Source organism: Aquarana catesbeiana, linkage group LG02, assembly GCF_042186555.1.
Source record: "Aquarana catesbeiana isolate 2022-GZ linkage group LG02, ASM4218655v1, whole genome shotgun sequence".
NCBI classification, from domain to species: Eukaryota; Metazoa; Chordata; class Amphibia; order Anura; family Ranidae; genus Aquarana; species Aquarana catesbeiana.
Window position 1 is genome coordinate 598012691 of NC_133325.1, and position 22047 is coordinate 598034737.

At 40.5% G+C, this 22047-nt stretch overlaps 1 protein-coding gene across 4 annotated transcripts in view; it reads right to left on the reverse strand.

Annotated features, from left to right (window-relative positions):
• USP9X (ubiquitin specific peptidase 9 X-linked) overlaps positions 1–22047 on the reverse strand; it is a 365419-nt gene that overhangs the window by 165571 nt on the left and 177801 nt on the right. For all 4 annotated transcript variants that reach the window (XM_073616321.1, XM_073616319.1, XM_073616322.1 and 1 more), the window contains 5 exons: positions 20403–20490; positions 10585–10927; positions 6632–6727; positions 4523–4734; positions 398–638 (listed from right to left, as the gene is read on the reverse strand). In XM_073616321.1, the coding sequence (XP_073472422.1) occupies positions 398–638; positions 4523–4734; positions 6632–6727; positions 10585–10927; positions 20403–20490 (980 nt within the window). The remainder of the gene's footprint in view (positions 1–397; positions 639–4522; positions 4735–6631; positions 6728–10584; positions 10928–20402; positions 20491–22047) is intronic.

A 22047-nucleotide genomic window follows, 5' to 3' on the forward strand; every position in this document is an offset into this window, starting at 1 on the left:
ATGTATATGCATTCTTTTTTTGCTGGATGTATTAGGGATTCTTAATAAGGGATCATATAGGAGGGACAGACAAGAGGTTAAGTTTATTTCTAAATAAGGGATTTATTGGTTGTTCTAAATAAAAGGGTATAGTTTTCTCAAACTATTACTTGTTCCTTGCTCAATGCCTATGTTCAAAGCATGCAAATAACTCTAATGACTTCATAGGAAACATTACTAAAATATCGTAGCAGATTTTTTTAAATGAGGTCAACCAGCGTGAACGCCAATTGACTCTGTCTAATACTCTGAATCTATGGATTTAGACTAAGCATATGGTAAAAAACAATGAATAAACAGAGGTTGACATGTTTAGGTTAAAAATTTTATGAAAAAAGCAAAAAACGGAGAAACTCACCGTTTTATCTTTCAAATTGAGCTGGCCAATTAGTTTTCTGTCTTCAGAAGGATCTACAAGTTCTCCACCAATAAACAGTTCAACCTTTGTATGTGCGCTGTTGGCTTTGATACGGTTCAGTATGCAGCGACGAACTGAACCTATTGTGTCATTTGTGTGAGACCAAATATCCAAATCCTCCACCTGTCTGCCTTGATTTGGAAATCGCACAACCAGGGTAATGTGCTTGCCCCGGAAAGCCCTGGAAAAACAAAAAAAAAAAACAAAAAAACAAACCACCATTAGGATATTTCAATAGCAGAACAACAAAAATCTATATATTTTATATTAGCACAATAAAATAGCAGCCAATTGCAGTCTGGCCTGCTTTTCAGCTGCAGTTTATGCAGAAGCGGGACATGCTGCACTGAATCAATCAGGAACCTGACCTAGTCCCTAATAAACACACAGTTTCTGCCTGCTCAGCAAACAGCAGAAGCAGCAATAGCTGTACTTTGCTTCAGATGACCCTGTCCCAGCAACAGCGGTAAACCCTTGGAAGCTATAAGCAGACCCCACACTACAGGGATGGCCAATGCTGCTTTGGGCACTCACCTTGACACTTGGGGAAACATGTAGTTAGCCCAAGAGTGCTATGTAGGTCCAGAGCCATAGTCCATCTCTATGGAACCCAAACCCTGAGGAACCCCTTTGGGGGAATGACCATCATGACAGATAAAGAAGATGAAAAGGTTAACACAGCGTCATGCTGTTGATTGTAGTTACTGTAGCCCCATATCAAGTAAAGCCTCGTACACAAGATCGGATTTGTGTCCGGGAATGACAGACTGCCTAAAATCAGACTGTTAATACGCTCCATCAGACAATTGTTGTCCATCTTTCGACCAACAAATGTTGGATGGCTGGCTAGTAAATTTTCGGCGGACAACGGTCTGTTGTCAGATTTTCGTATCGTCTGTACACAAGTCTGTCACACAAAAGTTGAAAGTACAAACACGCATGCTCGAAATCAATGCTCACCAAACATTAGCAGAATTTGCCGAAAAGGGTGGCGCTCAAGAGTTGAAATTCCTTGTAGTACGTCACTACACTTGTGTTTGTTGGCCGACAATTGTGTGCCGTTAGTATGAAAGACAAGCTGGTACACGCCCTTCGGACAAAAGTCTGACGCTCAAGTGGCCAAAAATCCAATCATGTGTACGAGGCTTAAGATATAATACCTTACTTGTTTTGACCCCTCTTATTATGTATCCTGAATAGTATTTTCCTATGTTCAAAATATCAAGAAAAGTGTATGAAACAGTTACTTTTACAGCGTTAAACTTTTTAAACTTGGCGCTGAAAATGTCACCAATCAGAGCATGGGTTGCATCGCACCACAGGTCACACTGTTTACCTTCAAAATCACCTAGAGTCTTTTACAAGGTAATCAGGTGCTTCCTCCCTTTTGCCGCAAAGACTTTACTAAAGGACAGTTGACACCCAGGTTGCTCTGTACTCCTTTACAAACACACTTGGAGTTCAGAGAGAAACAATGGCTCCTCGTTCAGGGATTGTGGCCTATATCAATCAAGGAGTCCTGCAGCCTTGAAGGAAGCAAGCCTGATCACCTCATGGAGGGAGAGGCACTGTCCAGCAATCCACATCCCAGGAATGGACAACTGGAGAGCATTACCTCGGCTTTCAAGGCCGTTAATCAAGACATCTTCAACCTGATGTGTTCAAGATTGGGTACTAGAGACATAGAAAGCCAGGTTCAAGAAGTTACCTGTTTGTGCCCAGGCCCAATGATCCTCCTGAACTGGCATTGGATAGTCTGATAATCCCCTGGATTTAATTTGGACTAATGCCGCGTACACACGAGCGGACTTTCCGGCAGACTTGGTCCGATGGACCGGACTCAGTTGGACAATTCGATCGTGTGTGGGCTCCAACTGACTTTTTTTTTCCAAAAGTCCGATGGACCTAGAAATAAAACATGTTTCAAATCTTTCTGACAGACTCGAGTCCGGTTGAAAAATCCGCTCGTCTGTATGCTAGTCCGACGGACAAAAAACAACGCTAGGGCAGCTATTGGCTATTTCCTTATTTTAATCTGGTCGTACGTCATCACGTACGAATCCGTCGGACTTTGGTGTGATCGTGTGTAGGCAAGTCCGTTCCTTCAAAAGGCCAGCGGGCCAGTCCGGTCGAAAAGTCCGTGTGTACGCAGCATAACATTCTCTTTCTCTGGTTTAAGAGATGAAACCAGTCATTCTCATTGCATTAAACTTGCCCAGAAGAACCTAGTACACTGACATACTCGGACTTCTTAGAACACAAGCCCTGGCCTTCCAAACAGGTCAGACCCTGCTGTCTCCCTGCTCCATCCTGCTTCTCAGATTCTGTTTTTAAACAGCATGGCTATCGAAGCCCAGGTTTTAAGGGATAGCGGGGTCTCCGATTCTGTCATCCGTACAAAGCCAAAGCAAGGAAATTCACTTCAGAAAGATCTATCATCATACCTGGAAATATTTCGGTGTTGGGTGTGAACACAGGCAATTCAACCCCAGAGATTACTTTGTTCCTCACATTCTAGCCTTCCCAAATTTTGGACTTGACCCCCAACTAGGCCTTAAAGCAGAGCTCCACGCAAAAGGGGAAGCTCTGCTTGTTTGCCTGGTTTTGACAGGTACCGCTTCAACTTTTCGGCTGATCTTGCCATGGCGAAGTCACCCGAAAGTCTGGCCCCACTCCACCTTCCCCCACAGGCCATTCACAAAGCGCAGCGTGCTTCACGCATGTGCAGTAGGGAACCAGCTGTGAAGCTACAAGGCTTCACTGCCGATTTCATTATAAGAAATGGTGGCAGCTGCACCCGAGAGCCGAAGGAAAAAATCAGCTGGGGTGAAGACACCACTGGATTAATGGACAGATAAGTGTCATAATATTAAAAGTAAGTAGCTATAGTATTTGTAGCTGATAACTTTATTTTTTGTGAAAGAGCTTGGGGCTTTCCTTTAAGTATTTCTAAGGGACAGGTTTTGCCTTGTCTATATTTTTACACATAAAGCTTAGCTTTCCTTTGCAAAATCAAAAGGGTTTTTCTAATCAAATCAACCTTACAGCACCTTGTGCTTTCATGGGACCTCAATTTGGTTCTCTCTGCCCTGCACAAAGCACCTTTTGAATTCATCAGGGAACTACTCTTGGAGGAGCTCTCATGCAAAGTGACCTTCTTGGTGGCTTTCACCCATCTCTTGTAATTAGCCATTCCTCATTCTTTACAAAGTTAAAGTAATCTTGTGGCCAAGAAACTCCTTTCCTCTTAAAAGTGGTGTCAAGCCTGGCAACTCAAAGACACTGTTTTCCTTGTGTCCTGCTCCTAAGCACTCAGATTGATTGACTACCTGGATATGGTCAGAGCCATCAGAGAGTATCTAAAATCTACAGCTTCCATCGGAAAGACTGACTGCCTATTAGGTCTAACCTGAGGACCACGCAAGGGATAACCTGCTTCAAGATCCACCGTTTCTAGATAGATAGGACAATGCACCTCAAAAGCTTACACCCTAAAGAATAAAGCTCCTGCATTAATACGTGCTCACCCCACCAGGTCGGCAGGAGTTTCCTGGGCATTCTGACATCGAAAATCTCTGTTGCCCAGTTTGTGAGGCCATCACCTGATCTTCTGTTCATACCTTTTCAAAGTTCTACCAGGTGGACGTCCAATCCTTGGTGGATGCAGCTTTAGGCCACAAGGGTCTTGCAGCAGCACTCCGAGTTGGATCCGTTGACCCTTGTTATTGTTAGACCTGTTGGTACAGTTCCATTTTCCTTATTGTTGCCTACCCTTCTCACTCACTGCTTGGGACATCCCAAGGTCTATGAATATTAGGCCGCTGTCCTGCACTGTACGACTATGATAAAGGGAATTTTAATTTAACTGTAAAGTAGGGTTAGAGGGGAAAGCATCCCCAAAAGCTTTGCCCGTGTCCAATTACATGAGGGTACCAGCCTATAACCCAAGGTCTATGAATATCAGGCCAGTGTCCTGTACTGTACTCCAAGGTATGGAATTTACAGACAAATCAAAATTCCTTTCATTGCAACACCCTAGTTACTGGCAGTGAGTAAAGGGCACACCTAGACATTGGAAGAATTGTCCTCTCTTCATGGTAGTCGCTATCACATTCATTTATGTATTCTTTCAGGACAGTCAGCACCCTGACCATTCGTATTGCTTCTTGTCTTGCACAATTAATACTGTCTTTGTCACCGTCCAAAACACACAATGTGTCATATGAAGCTTTTAAACGATCAAAGCAGGATTGAATGAAGTCTTCATGTATCTCCACCTAAAGTGCATAATAAACATGAAAAAAAAAAAAAAAAAAAAAAAATCAGATACCACTCAATACTAAACTTTAAAACAAACTAGCTGTAATTTTTTTTTTAATCTGATTAAACTTGAAAACAGAAGACATTAGGTAAAAGGAGAAAGCTGTTGATTATTTTTTTTTTGCTACATACACTCCCAGTGGCATGTACACTCTCTGCAAGCAGTTTGTCTGCTTTCTAAAGAAAGCGTCCTTGGCAGCCATAGAGCTTCCCATGCCTACCAGATTCACTTTAGGAGTAATTCATTTTAGTGTATTTTTTCAAAAGATTTTATAAAATGGATGCGCAACAAGAAAAATTCTAGCAACCATGTTATTTGTAAGCCTCTGCGTTACAAAAAAAAAAAAAAAAAAAGAAAAAAAAACTTTCTGGACCTATTAAAGTGGAATTCTAATCAAAGTGTAACTAAGCCTAAATCCACTCCCACCTCCATCCTAAAACCATTCCATCTACCCTGTAAAAGAAAAGAGGACTATAATTTCCTACTCTGAAGCCACTCTGATCCAGTCACATAATTGATTCCGAGTGGCGGCTTCAGTGTAGAGCAGTGGTCATCAACCCTGTCCTCAGGGCCCACTAACAGGCCAGGTTTTATGTATTACCTTGGGGAGATGCAGACTAGAATACTGCAATCACTGAGCAGAAAATGATATCACCTGTTATGCATTTCAGCTATCTTGCAAACCCAGCCTGTTAGTGGGCCCTGAGGACAGGGTTGATGACCACTGGTGTAGAGGAGGGATAGCCAACAATGGCTGTCCCATAAAAAAAAAAAAAAGTCTATGGGTGACATCACCCAGGCACTAACACCATTGGCTGTCCCCTCCTCTTCACTGAAGTAGACACAGGGACACAATCACGTGACCAGAGCAGCTTCAGAATAGACAAGTACAGTGTCTTGTGCACTGGTGCGCAGTCATGTTGGAACAGAGGGGCCATCCCCAAACTGTTCCCACAAAGTTGGGAGCATGAAAATGTCGAAAATGTCTTGGTATGCCGACTCCTTAAGAGTTCTCTTCACAGGAACTAAGGAGCTAAGCCCAACCACTGAAAAATAGCCCCACACCATAATCCCCCCTCCACCAAATGATTTGGACCAGTGCACAAAGAAAGGTCCATAAAGACATGGATGAGCGCGTTTGGGGTGGAAGAACTTGACTGGTCTGCACAAAGTCCACTCTAATTCATCCCAAAAGTGTTCTATCGGGTTGAGGTCATGACTCAGTACAGGTCAGTCAAGTTCCTCCACCCCAAACTCACTCATCTATGTCTTTATGGACCTTGCTTTGTGCACTGGTACAAATAATTTGGCGGAGGGGGGATTATGGTGTGGGGTTGGGCTTGGCCCCTTAGTTCCAGTGAATGGAACTCTTAAGACGTTGGCATACCAAGACATTTTGGACAGTTTCATGCTCCCAACTTTGTTGGAACAGTTTGGGGATTGCCCCTTCCTGTTCCAACATGACTGCGCACAAAGCAAGGTCCATAAAGACATGGATGAGAGTTTGGGGTGGAGGAACTGGACTGGCCTGCACAGAGGAGTCCTGACCACAACCTAATAGAACACCTTTGGGATGAATTAGAGTGGAGACTGCGAGCCAGGCCTTCTCATCCACATCAGTACCTGACCTCACGAATGCACTTCTGGAAGAATGGTCAAACACTGCCCTAGGCACACTCCTAAATCTTGTGGACAGAGACTTCCCAGAAGAGTTGAAATAAATATATAAATATATAGATCTATAGATATATCTATAGATCTATATATTCAATTTGTCATGATGTTCCAAGAAAGAAAATCACGCATTACTGCATTTTTAAGATCAATACAAGTCGTTCCAATAACATTCTTACCTGATTTACTTGTAATCTGGGTCCAAGGTTGGTGTAGATTTCTTTTAAAAGATCTATTGCTCGGCTTGCAATGTCATCGCTACCCTGAATTACAACCTAAAGTACAATAATAAAAGGTTAAACGGACAATGCTTTTAAATAGTTTGCTGCAAGTCAAATGGCGTTTTTTGCTCTGTATCCCAGGAATGTTAGAATCAAGGTAACAGAAAGCTTATTTTCCAAATTACCTGATTTCATAATTGTTGGCTAAAGTGCAAAGGTCACAGCAATCAACAAACTCCAGATCTATTTACATAAGAGATCGTGTACAGCCAGTTTAAGGATACAATAGGCAAAAAAGCCAACTCTATGATAAAATTTGTATTTTAGTAATACTGAAATCCTGGATGCGTTTTATATGGCAATAAACATTAAAAATATTATATAACATTCAAAAGCAATAAAGACACAACTCTCTCCCATCCCCCAAAACAGGTGTGCATTTATATGTATACGCACACACAAATACAGCAATTCCACTGTACAGTGTGCCACCAGGATTTTCTGCACATCACTGCTGACTTTCGGAACTGAGCCTGACAGCTGCCCTGTCATCGCTCTAGCCATAAAACAAGCCATGGATCAGTAAGTCCCAGTTATCATTTACACAGATGCTTAACACTAATAAGATTAAAGTTGAAATGATATACTGCTGGATTACTGGGATTCTAGCTGGTGCTGTACTCTGGCACTGGGACCAAGTTGTTCCTTTATTACTTCTGGATGCGATTTTACATTTTTATGGTTATACAAAAACATCCCCAGGTGTCTTAGTATAACTATAATAATAATTTTATGAACAAGTTATTTTTTTTTTGCTCATTGAATCCCTTAACATGTGTAGCTGTACATAGAGCTGGGACCTTCTTTTGCTGCTTTGAATGCTAAATATGTATACACAGGGGTTACCTAACCAGTGTCTCTCCTTAAAACTGCAGTACAATTCTCTCATACTTTACACCTAAAGTTTAACAAAACACCTTGAAGCCAATGAGCCATTTTGTTTTAGCAAGTTTTTTCTGTATGAAATGTTTAAGGCCCCTTTCACACTGATGTAGTGCAGTTTGCATGAAAGAGCATGGAGAAGAAATCCTACCAAGGAAAACCATACAAACTACAACGTACTCACTGTGAAATACCACAAAGCAATCTTTAAAGCCAAAAAAGAACACTTCTCGAACACCATCTCAACTGCCTTAAACCGGCCGCGGGAACTTTTCAAAATAGTCGCCCAGTCAATGAACCCAACCTGCTTAGAGCCCCCAGCAAACGATACTCAAGAATTCTGCAATGAGTTATCAAATTTCTTCATCGACAAAATCGACAACATTCGGAAATCAATTCAACAGAAAAAAAACAACCAACCTCACTCAACCAAAGCAAAAAGAGGATATCGACACGAACATCTCACAACCACCGAATTTCTCTGTGACCCCAATCACCACTGACACAACTAAAAACATTATCAGAAGCCTTCGAGACAGCACATCACCAAACGACATCATCCCCACAAAACTCCTGAAAGAATGTTCCGACATCTTGGCCCCTACTATAACACACCTCATAAATCAGTCGTTCAAAGAAGGGATTGTTCCAACCACCCTCAAGCAAGGCATGGTCAAACCCCTGCTAAAGAAACCCAATCTCGACCCTAAGGACCCTAACTACCGCAGACCGATTAACAAGCCTCAACACCATCTCCAAGATTATGGAGAAAGCAGTAGAACAACAGCTACAATGCCACCTGGACACACACTAACTCCTGGACCCTCTGCAATCAGGCTTCCCCCCAGGCCATGGCACAGAAACAGCACTTCTCAAAATATGGGACCATGCCCTTGAAGCAGCAGATGATGGAGAATCATGTCTCCTGGTACTGTTAGACCTCAGTGCAGCATTTGATACAGTGGACCACCATACTCTACTTGTCCGCCTCACAGAAGTAGCAGGAGTCACAGATTCTGGTCTAAAACGGTTTACATCCTTCTTAGAGAATCGCTCTCAGACAGTGAAACTAGGAGCATTCACCTCTGAAACCCGCGCAATCTCCTGTGGAGTCCCTCAGAGTTCACCCTTGTCACCAGTGCTATTCAACATCTACATCCGCTCACTCCTCAAAATCATCAGAAAATCAGACCTCACCTTCCACTCATACCTTGATGACACCCAACTCTACTTTCGCATCACCGGACAAAAAGACCACCATCAGCAATTAGAGAAATGCCTCACTTTGATAGATTACTGGATGACCATTAGCTCCTTCAAACTCAATGGCTCAAAACACAGAACTTCTTCTTCTACACGCTAACCAAAATTCCAAAACCAAGACTCCGTGGACACCTCCCACCATCTTTGGACAGACCATCTCTCCAAGCACCAAAGCCAAGAGTCTGAGTCATCTTTGACTCAGAAATGACAATGAATGCACAAATAGGATCAGTAGTTAGCGGATCTCACCATCTCCTTCGCCTGCTACGTAGACTCATCCCCTTCATCCCAGAAGAGGAATAAGCAGCGGTAGTTGGAACAATCATCAATTCCCGATTCGACTACGCAAACTCGTTCTACATAGGATTACCCCAATATCAGCTTGCGCACCTACAACTCACCCAAAACGCGGCGGCAAGACTGCTTACAGGAAGAAAACCCTGGGAGTCCATTTCCCCATCCCTAAGGAGCCTACATTGGCTAACCGTAAAGAATCGGATCACATTCAAGACCCTCTTCCTCACCCACAAATGCATACAAGGAAACACTCCTCAATACCTTCGAGAGAAAATAAAACACTACACACCCAATCGCAATCTTCGATCATCTAACCAAAACCTCCTCCTCATTCCCAAATACCGCTACAAAGCAAAGGGAGAATGAAGATTCGCAGTCCAAGGACCTCGGATATGGAACGCTCTTCCGACTTACAACCGCATGGAAGAAAACCATCAGACCTTCAGGAAAAAACTCAAGACCTACCTATTCTAAAAAGCTGACAACACAGAACGCATCTAGCGCCTTGAGGCAATTCAGTTAGCATTTGCAGAGCTTTACAAATCATTCATTCATTGCACACACCGTGGGTGCAGCAGTGTATCCGCAGGTTTGGTGTGGGCTAGCTGCAGTTCCCCTTGAGTTCTACTATTTCCTGTGGGTTTTAGTGAGCTTTCTGGAGGTGCACCAAAACTCCTGCATGCAGATATCTGAAGACGACAGTTAACAATAGGTTTGTTCTTTCTACACACAGTCTTCTTTATACTGCCATCAAGCTCGCTATAAAGTGATGTTAGAAAATTGGTACCTATTGCACCTGCAGATGTGTACATTGCTTTCACAAAGAACTTCCAATTTTAAAGCAGTTCCACCAAACTTATTAAAAATTGAGACTGCCTTAACATCACTGCCACAAGAAAATTATAGTCCTTAGATGTCCACACATGGCAGTAAGCCCCCTTTCACACTAAGGCACTACAGTGCTAAAAATAGCGCCTGTAAATAGCCGCTCCTGTCTCTCCAGTGTGAAAGCCTGAGGGTAAAAGTGCCCCACTAGCAGCCGAATAGCGCTGCGAAATTGATGGTAAAGCGCCAATAAAAATAGCGGCGCTTTACCACCAACACGCCCACCGCCCCAGTGTGAAAGGGGCCTAAAGGGCATGTAATGATCCCTTATTCTTTGAACTGCACTCCAACTTCTCGTCTCTATAATGCACCGTACATTTTCAAATCTACTTTATCAGGTTTCAACATTCTTTGCTCCACACGTTTTACATTTTGTCCCACTGGATTGTGGGGATTGGAGTGCTTTCTGCGTGCCAGGCATGCTTGTACAGTTTTTAATTTGGCATCTCAACAAAACATGTAAGGATTTTACACTATGTGGGCCTGGCGCTCAATTTTTATCTTTGCCGAAGTCTCTGACTTACCCTCCAGAGATAATCAAGCCCTATAAGCTCTAAGTCATCCATCATGTAGGCTCTGCGTTTTGCTACAAGTTTTCCTTCACGACAGTTAACAGCTTTAAAAAAACGCTCAAAGCACTTCATGCCATTTTCTGTTAGCAGAGATGGATCCAGCTGCAGCACGTTGTTTTCAAAGAAGTCTTTATTGATATCTGGGTCCAAATCTGGCTCATCACCCATGAGCTTGGAGTACCACTTGAAACAGGCTTCACGGTCACAAAGGTAAACCGCGTTTTCAGCTAAGCACTTCCAAATCTGTTTTGCCTGGGGTGCACAAAGCCAAAGCTGACCATCCTTCAATAAAAACCTAAAATGAACATGGCAAAACGTCAGACAAATTACATTACACAGATAATAGTAAACGTGACAAATATAAAGGAAAGTTGGTATTATTATTATACAGGTTTTATATAGCACCAACAGTTTGTGCAGCGCTTTACAACATGAGGGCAGACAGTAAAGTTTCAATACAATTCAATACAGGAGGAATTGGAGGGCCCTGCTCATTAGAGCTTACAATATAGGAGTAGAAAAATACATTGAGGTGATGGAAGGTCAGTTTTACTTTGTTAGACTGCTATGTGATAAATTGTATTAAACCAGACACAATAGCTTGTTGATGCAAGCAACAATTGTGGATCCACCATCGCTTTTCAGAGGATGGAAGAGCAGCTGCTGGGATTCTGCCACTTTGTAAAATTATTTTTTCCAGCAAAACAGGGATTCTAAATGGGAATTCCATCCACTTGAATGGGTTTTGTAAGGCATTAGTACTGCCTTACAAAACATGATATTTTGTATAACAATGTGCCACTATGGATAAAACTGTATACCAAATGCCCCCAGTAGCCTGTGTAAAGAAGGCCTAATAGAGAATTTCTTAAATTTATGAACCACTTCATGGCCAAGAATGTTATTCTTAAGGCAGATTACCCTTAATCGCCTGCTGCCCAGCGAATAAATAAAAAATTATTATATATATATATATATATATATATATATATATATATATATATATATATATATATATATATATATATACACACACACACACACACACACATATATATACACACACAGTATCTCACAAAAGTACACCCTCACATTTTTTTAATTTTATTATATCTTTTCATGTGACAAAACTGAAGAAATGACACTTTGCTACAATATAAAGAGTGTACAGCTTGTATAACAGTGTAAATGTGCTGTCCCCTTAAAAAAGTCAACACACAGCCATGTCTAAACCTCTGGCAACACAAGTGAGTACACCCCTAAGTGAAAATGTCCAAATTGGGCCCAATTAGCCATTTTTCCTCCTTGGTGTCATGTGACTCGATAGTGTTACAAGGTCTCAGGTGTGAATGGGGAGCAGGTGTGTTAACTTTGGCGTCACTCTCACTCTTTCATACTGGTCACTGGAAGTTCAACATGGCACCTCATGGCAAAGAACTCTGAGGATCTCAAAAAAAGAAATGTTACTCTACATAAAGAGGCCTAGGCTATAAGAAGATTGCCAAGACCCTGAAACTGAGCAAGCTGCAGCACAGTGGCCAACACCATACAGCGGTTCAACAGGACAGGTTCTACTCAGAACAGGCCTCGCCATGGTCAACCAAAGAAGTTGAGTGCATGTGGTCAGCGTCATATCCAGAGGTTGTCTTTGAGAAAGAGTTGGTATGAGTGCTGTCAGCATTGCTGCAGAGGTTGAAGGGGTGGGGTTGTGGGGGGTCAGCTTGTCAGTGCCTAGACCATACGCAGCACACTGCATCAAAATTGGTCTGCATGGCTGTCGTCCCAGAAGGAAGCCTCTTCTAAAGATGACGCACAAGAAAGCCCACAAACAGTTTGCTGAAGACAAGCACTCTAAGGACATGGATTACCGGAAACATATCCTGTGGTCTGATAAGACATAGATCAACTTATTTGGTTCAGATGGTGTCAAGTGTGTGGAAACAACCAGTTGAGGAGTACAAAGGCAAGTGTGTCTTGCCTACAATCAAGCATGGTGGTGGGAGCGTCATGGTCTGGGGCTGCATGAGTGCTGCCGACACTGAGGAGCTACAGTTCATTGAGGGATTCAAGAATGCCAACATGTACCGTGACATACTGAAACAGAGCATGATCCCCTCCCTTCAGAGACTGTGCGGCTGGGCAATATTACAACATGATAACGACCCCAAACACACCTCCAAGACGACCACTGCCTTGCTAAAGAAGCTAAGGGTAAAGGTGATGGACTGGCCAAGCATGTCTACAGACCTAAACCCTATTGAGCATCTGTGGGGCATCCTCAAATGGAAGGTGGAGGAGCACAAGGTCTCTAACATCCACCAGCTATGAGATGTCGTCATGGAGGAGTGGAAGAGGACTCCAGTGGCAACGTGTGAAGCTCTGGTGAACTCAATGCCCAAGAGGTTTAAGGCAGTGCTGGAAAATAATCGTGGCCACACAAAATATTGACACTTTGGGTCAATTTTGGACATTTTCACTTAGGGGTGTACTCACTTTTGTTGCCAGCGGTTTAGACATTAATAGCTGTGTTCAGTTATTTTGAGGGGACAGCAAATTTACACTGTTATGCAAGCTGTACACTCGGTACTTTACATTGCAGTAAAGTGTAATTTTTTCAGTGTTGTAACATGAAAAGAAAATAAAATATTTACAAAAATGTGAGGGGTGTACTCACTTTTGTGAGCATCTCTAGCTTATGAGAAGCAAGCGGTTCTAACAGGATCATGGCTAGCTTTTACAACGCTGCAGACAACACCCCCTTACCTGACGCTGCTCCAGGGCTCTCCTAGCCCGGGACTGCAGTAAGCCGTTAAGTCAGCTGCCCACAGAAGAGATGGAGGATCCTATATTTCACAATCTCCTGTGACAAACTAAGCCAAAACTTACAAGGGAAGCATCACTTCCAGTTTTAAAGCGGTCTTTCCCTGGCCGTTACAGCCAATAACTAATAATATCTAATAGACCCCTGATGTCTCCATATAGAGTAAGAATTATAAAATGAAAAATTTTGTTTAAAAGCCCCCCCCCCCCCCCCCCCCAATGCTCACACACAAATGCTAATGTGCACGCAAGTCTGGCACACAATAAGCAAACAATGATTGCAACATACATGTGAGATATCATTGCGAATGTCAGAGAACAATTATTCTCGTGACATTAACTCTAAACTGATAACCTAGACTTATAAAATGTTGCCCAATGGACAATTTTAGATCAGTTTTTCACCATGTTACAGGTGTGCGCAATTTTAAATAAACATGTTTGGTACTAAAGGCAACATCATATTTTACAAAAGAAAATTGGTATATTGTGCTTGTGTACTTGAGTATATTTGTTGCAGAAAAAATGCTTTTGATAAACAGCTACGCAAATATCATGTTACAAAAAAAAAAACTGCAACAGCCATCATTTTATTCTCCAGGGCCTTGGCTTTAAAAAAAAAAAAAAAAAAAAAGTTTATGTTTTAAGTGGTTTTCTGGAGAAAAAAAAATGCATGTTTTAACATGAATGTGAAAAGTCAAAAAATGGCTCTGGTAGGCAAGCAGTTAAACAGTCCACAAAAATAAAATACAAATACATCATATGGCTACTTGGTACAGTTCCAACTCATGATTTAGGAACTATGGCATGTTTTAAAAATGAAAATAGTACAAAAACATTACATTGGAAAAAAACTGAAATAAAATTTTAAAGCAGTAATAAGTCCAAAAACAAAAAATGTGTTTAATTGCACATTACCAATTCTTAGATGTGGTAGCTGCATTTGTTTTGCTTTTAAAGCTTTTTTTCACCTGGTGATCCGGCCAGCAAATCTTATTTCTCAACTTACTTTAACAGACCGAGCTGTCCCTAAGCAGCATTTAGAGGGTTGACACAAACCATTTAACACTAACAGGGGTGAAAGGGTCATGTTCATACTGTGTCTTACGATTTAAGGCTGGACTGCTCCTTTAACTGTATTATTTTGCTTAACAGTAAATAAGTATATCGTTGTGTAATCAGTATGTGTGTTGAAACCGAAACCCGAAATAAGGAACTTACGTATGTGTCTTGAGATAATCTGTCTGGATTTATAAGGGGGTTGTCTAGGTGACATAATGGGCCATGATGGGTTTTGCTCAGGTATAGAGCTAAAAATATGTGTCATTATAATTGGTTAAGTGCATATGGAAAGGAAATATATAATTTGAACATCTACCCCTTATTGGTGCAAAATGGCAATCTTTCGTTTGAATTTAATATCCTGTATGAACCCGAAATGGGTTTAATGTAATAATCTTTGCAGGGGTCATCAGCTGGAGATGTGTCCTCAGAACAAATTAAGAACTTTCACTGGTTAATCACACCAGGCTCCATTCACCCCAGGACCAGATTTAACCATGTAAATGAAGGAGACACCAGATAGTATAAAATCACAAAAGACTCATTTAATAAAGGTATTGCACTTTGTTCAGATAAAAACCAGCGTTGCATACAACATAGGTGGCCGCCATAAAAACATCCAGATACTGTAAGCAGGAACGCGATAGCAGGAAACAGCTCCTTTACCCAACTGGTTTAGTCGCTAAGATTACTTTTTCTGGGGCATGAGCATTTCCTGCTAGCGCAATATATAGGAACCGGGCAATTAAAGCCTCACTTTCATTCCTGCAGCCACAAGCGAGGAGGGTTATATCACATCCAAACCTCACTTTCATGCCAACAAGAACTGTCATATTCCATTCCATCTAGAAAAAAAAAAAAAAAAAGGAAGAAAAAAAGGGAAAATTTTACTTTATATAGGGCAGATAAAGTCTGCCGTGAGCACTCTCAACAGAGGATATTATTTTTAAAACAATAATCAAAAAAAAAAAAAAAAAAAAAAAAAATCTCTAAACAAAAAAAAAATAGTCTGAATTTAAAGGAGAGCTCTAACTCCACCGAAACGAGCTGCAAATACGAAATTTGAATGAACTTATAAGACATTCATGAAAATACTCAAAAAACAAATAAATACGGACTTAAATATAGATTCAAAAAATAAAAAAATAGAATAAAATCATATATATAAGAAGCAAATATGCGCCAAAAGCAGGGGCCAGCTAATTTACGAGTTGTCTATATAGCTGTTGACATCCCAATTAATCGTCAAACCATGTGGAACGCAGCTTTTAAGGATCTAAATCCAGTTGGTTTCTATTTTAGACAGTTCCCTGACCTTATAACGCCCCCTCCAATGGGGAACAAAGTGATCAATCCCCATAAACAGGGTACCAGAAGGGTCTCTAATATGCATAAGGTCAAGAGACATTATGCTTGGGATACCCTTTCGCAGATGTTAGCTATATGCTCATTAAGTCTAACATTTAACGCACGGGTGGTCTGTCCCACATACTGTAGCCCACAAGGGAATTGGAGGAAATACATCACGTGCGTAGTGCTACATGTAATAAAATATCTCACTGTATAGTTCTTAAGAGTAACATTTGACATAAAATCGCAAGTTTTTCTGGTCTTACATTTGTTCAGATTACAAACTTGACACTTCCCACATTTAAAATATCCTCTTAGGTTTTGACAAAAAGATCTAAAAAAGGTCTAAACATTAACTGCCATCTTATCTTTTAAAGAGGGAACACCTCTATATATGACCAGCTGTTGAGAGGGGAGGAGGGGCTCTAGAACTCTTGTTATGTAAAATGTGCCAATATTTCCGTACGATATTCTTGTATGTAAGAACACTGATCTCTCTCTCCTCCTAGACAGTCCCAAAAAAACGCAGATCAAAGCCATTACTAGTAAAAAAAAAAAAATAATAAAAATGCCATAAATCTATCCCCCATTTTGAAGACGCTATAACTTTTGCGCAAACCATGAAACGCTTATTGCGATTTTTTTTACCAAAAATATGTAGAATACATACCGGCCTAAACTGAGGAAAAAATCCGTTTTTTTTATAAAAATTGTGGCATATTATAGCAAAAAGTAAAAAAGATTTTTTCAAAATTGTCGCTCTTCTTTTGTTTATAGCACAAAAAATAAAAACCGCAGAGGCAATCAAATACCACAAAAAGAAATCTATGTGTGGGAAAAAGGACGTCAATTTTGTTTGGGTAAAGCTATGCATGGCCGCGCAATTGTCAGTTAAAGCGACGCAGTGCTGAATTGCAAAAAATGGTCTGGTCATTGAGCAGCCAAATCTTCCGGGGGTGAAAAGGTTAATAGAGATAAGAAAATGCATTTCACTTTGACTCATCTCATTCAACCTGATCCCTCTATCATTTGAGTTGAGGACAGACAAAAACTTGGTCAAGGAGGAGGTCATATATAGAGGTGTTCCCTCCTTAAAAGATAAGATGGGAGTTAATGTTTTAGACCCTCCTGTCAGACCATCTTTTTTTCAAAACTTGAGTGATTAATCTGAACAAATTTAAGACCTGAAAAAATGTGTGATTTTATGTCAAATGTTACTTTTAAGAACTATACAGTGAGGCATTTTATTACATGTAGCACTACGCATGTGATGTATATGCTCCAATGCCCTTGTGGGCTACAGTATGTGGGACGGACCACCCGTGTGTTAAATGTTAGACTTAATGAGCATATAGCCAACATCAGCAAAGGGTATCCCAAGCTTAAGGTCTCTCAACATTATGATCTAACCCTTCTGGTTACCCTGTTTATGGGGATTAATCACTTTGTTCCCCATTGGAGGGGGAGTTGTGAGGTCAGGGAACTGTCATAAATAGAAACCAAGTGGATTTATATTCTTAAAAGCTAAGTTCCACATGGCTTGAATATTGATTGGGATGTCAACAGCTATATATAGACAACTCATGAATTAGCTGCCCCCCTTCTTTTGGGCCATAATTGCTTCTTTATATATGATTTTATTCTATTTTTTTATTTTTTGAATCTATATTTGTTTGAGTCTTATTTGTTTTGAGTATTTTTGTGAATGTCTTATTAAGAAACATTCAATGAACTAATACGAGTTTAGCCAAACATTCATATTTGCAGCTCATTGTTTCAGTGGAATTAGAGCTCTCCATTAAATTCCATTTTTTTTTTTTTTTTTTTTTTTTAGAGATTAAAAGTTTTTTTCTTTTGATTGTTTTAAAACGAATAACCTCTGTTAATGATATCATGTTCACGGCAGACTTTATCTGCTCTATATAATGTAAAATTTTCCCTTTCTACTTTTTTTTTTTATTTTTACTTTTTTCTAGATGGAATGAATTGACAGTTCTTGTCATGAAAGTGAGGTTTGGATGTGATATAACACTCCTCGCTTGTGGCTGCAGGAATGGAAGCGAGGCTTGAATTGCCTGTTTTCTATATATTGGTTCCTTATGGCATGAAAGTGAGGTTTGGATGCGACACATACCTCCTCTCCTGTGGCTGCAGGAATGAAAGTGAGGCTTGAATTGCCCGTTTCCTATATATTGCGATAGCAGGAAATGATGCTCATGCCCCGGAAGAAGTCCTCTTAGCAACAAAACCGGTCAAATAAAAGGAGCTATTTCTTGCCATCACGTTCCCATTAACAGTATCTGGATGTTTTTATGGCGGCTGCCTATGTTGTATACAACGCTGGTTTTTATCTGAACAAATGTAAGTGCAATACCTTAATTAAATGAGTCTTTTGGGATTTTACACTATCTGGTGTCTCCTTCATTTATGGTTAAATTTGGCCTTGGGGTGAATGGAGGCTGGTCGGATTATCCAGTGAAAGTTCTTAATTTGTTCTGAGGACACATCTCCAGCTGATGACCCCTGCAAAGATTACTACATCAAGCCTGTTGACCCTCTGTAATAAAGGGTCCAGGCTCTGGTTAGAGTTTATATTTCTTGAGGTGGCGGTATATGCACGAGGTGGAGGGTCTTCTGGATTCATCTGCAATTTCACGGATGTGTGTTTGAGTTTTTCTACAACTGGACTATTTTCTATCAACACTTTGTGAGCAATTTTATGTTTAGCACAACACTGTTTTTGTATAGGCTATGTAATATGATTATATCTCACTTTATTGGTGCTGCTGAATATTTACACTGTAATCGTTTCTTTTTATTTGTAGGATAGATTACTTTTTTTGCACAAGCGCAGTATTTCTTTTGTATGCAGGCCTGTACATGTGCTTTCTTGAGCAGGGGGACTTTGCAGGCGCTGCAGGATTTCAGTCTTTCAGGGCATAGTGTGTTACCAATTGTTTTCTTGGTGACTAGAGTCCCAGCTACCTTGAGATCATTAAGATGATTCTCCCATGTAGTTCTGGGCTGATTCGACATTGTTCCCATGATCATTGAAATGTCACGAGGTGAGAACTTGCATGGAGCCCCAGACCGAAGGAGATTGACAGTTATTTTGTGTTTCTTCCATTTGCGAAGAATCACACCAACTGTTGTCACCCTCTAACCAAGCTTCTTGGCAATGGTCTTGTAGCCCATTCCAGTCTTGTGTAGGTCTACAATGTTGTCCCTGACATTTACGGACAGCTCTTTGGTCTTGGCCATGGTGGGGAGACTGGAATCTGATTGATTTTTTCTGTGGACAGGTGTCTTTTATACAGGTAGCAAACTGAGATTTAGCAGCACAACCTTTAAGAGAGTACTTAATCTCAGCTCGTTACCTGTATAGAACACATTTGGGAGCCAGAAATCTTGCTGCTTGATAGGGGATCAAACACTTAATTAACTCATTAAAATGCTAATCAATAACGTTTTTGAAATTAGTTTTTCTGGATATATTTGTTATTTTGTCTCTCACTGTTAAAATAAACCCACCATTAAAATTATAGACCGATCATTTGTCAGTGGGCAAACGTACAAATTCAGCAGGGGTTCAAATACTTTTTTCCCTCACTATGTGTTTTGGGAATGTAGACACCATAGGATTGGAAAGTGTGTTACTGGCTGGCTCTCTAGCGGAAATAAAAGAAACCACTGCCAAAAAAAAAAAAAAGAAGAAAACGAATACAGTTGGCACATCTGAGGATTGGTAATCTGCAATCATACTACATTTTTGTTTTTTGGGTTCGATGTGCTAACTAAAAAAAACGACTAAGAGGAAATTATCAAGACTGAAGTTGAGAAAATCTGGAGCAGCTGAGCATGGTAACCAAACGGCTTCTATCTTCAGCTCCTTTAGTAAGGTGTAAAAATGAAAAATAGAAGCCAATTGGTTTTCATGCACAGCTGCTCCAGATCCTAGCTACTCCAATTTGTTATAAATTCCCTTCTATAAAAGCAAACATTTATTATATTGCAGTTCACTAATTCTTAGATCAAATGGCTGAATGACTTTTTTTTAGGCTCGATTTTATTTTCATTTGGTGATCTGGCCAGTAACAAGCTCTCCTGCAAATATATAAGTTAGGGCTATTAAGACAAACCATTTACCACTGACAGGGGGTGCTTACAATGGTCAACTATAATTTTATAATAAATAAAATATGTAAAACTTATCCCAAAAGAAAAAAAAAAAAAAAACTGCTGCCGTAACTGCAGTGTTTGGCTTTAATTTGTGGTGTATCTAAATCTGCTAGTCCATCTAACACTACCCTAACGCCAGATTAACAATGCTGCTGCTTGCTGTACCCACTGTGCTCCTTCATCCAGAATGTGTGCTCTCTAATACAAGAAGTGTGTTACTGGTCAGATCATCAGGTAAAAACCAGGGGGAAAAGACTAAAAAAAGACAATTAATGCATCCACCACAGCCAAGGATTGGTAAGCTGCAATTTTTCATTCTAGCTTTAATACCACTTCATGCATATGATTATGAAATTTACCTCAGAAAATTTAGTCGCTCCTGGACTTCCTGCACATGACTATATCGACTTCCTGGCCTCACAGTCTGGGGATCATACTCTCCATGTTCTGCAAAGTACAATTGCATAATGTTATGAAAATTAGCTTTGGTCATGTAATGTAAACAGGATAAGCTAACGTAATTTGCATAACCTCCCAAAAGTAAGCTAGCTCTGGCATGATTTCCTCATGTGTCGTTTCTATTGGTCATAAGGGTAACATGCAGGCACTTTGCAGTATCTGTTTTAACCCCTTAGCGCTGACTGTAAACACATATGTGGCCTCGGCTATAAGGGGTTATACCCGTGTTATGTTTGCAGCTGCAGGCATCACCCCGGTACCATTTTTTTTTTTTTTTTTGAGTGGGCGGCTCTTCAGGGATAACAACCAATGCGGCTAAAAGCCGGATCCTGGATGAAACACTCCCTGCCCCCCTCCGCTCTTTAAGGGCATCCTGATCCACGACTCAGCACTCCCGCCAGCTAGAGCGAGACTGGAAGGAAGCCGGAAACTGCCTTCTTTCAGTCTCCTATGTGTAAACACGGAAGCGATATCAGGTCCGGTTTGCTCGGCTGCTAATGGCGGGGATTTAAAAGAAAAAAAAAAAGAAGAACACAGTATTTAGAATCGCCGTTTTTGCCGATCTGAATACTTTGAAGTGCAAAGTCCATAAAGAGTACCTGTCACCACCTATTACTGTCAAATGGGATGTTTATATTCCTTGTGACAGCAATAAAAGTTATCAAAATAAATATTTTTTAAAGAGACAATGTAAAAAAAATTTTTTTTTAACACGCCCCCGCAAGCTTGCACAGCAAAGAAAAACACACACGCAAGTCGCACTCGCATATGTAAACTGTGTTCAGATCGCACGTGAGGTATTGCCGCGATCGTAAGAGTGAGAGCAATAATTCTGGCACTAGACCTCCTCTGTACCTCTAACCTGGTAACCGTTAATTTTGTTGCCATTCAACGAGTGTGCGCAATTTCAAAGCATGACATGTTAGGCATATATATTATAATAATATTAATATATATATATATATTTTTTTTTTTTTTTTTATTTATTAGCAGAGAATCTAGAGAAAATTGCGATCGTTGCAATATTTTATGTCACACTGTATTTGCGCAGCGGTCTTTCAAACGCAATTTATATTATGCTTGGGGGTTCTAAGTAGTTTTCTAGCAAAAAAAATGGATTTTAACTTGTATGCAACAAATGTCAGAAATAGCCTTATATAGGCACGAAAGGGTTAAGGTAACCAAGCTCATCTCAAGCAAAAATTTCATTGTAAAGAGAAAACTCCTATTGTAATTTAAATGTAAATTTCATAGAAGGCATCAATTTAGATTATAAAAAGGCAAGTCTGTTTGAGGGAAAATATGATTTCTGGTAACCATCCTAAAATATTTTGGAGTCCATTGAGGGGCAAAGGAACTTTGTCAAGTTAGACTGTCAAGTTATTTGGTTGCCAACAGGAAAAACGGACAACTAGCAGCAGGATAACCCTAGCCCATATATCTCAATTTTGCAGGAAAGTAGTACCAAGAGCATAAACATAAATGCATAGGAGAGGTACCTATGTCCTTCAATGGACTCCAAGAATAGGATTTCACAATGAAGAA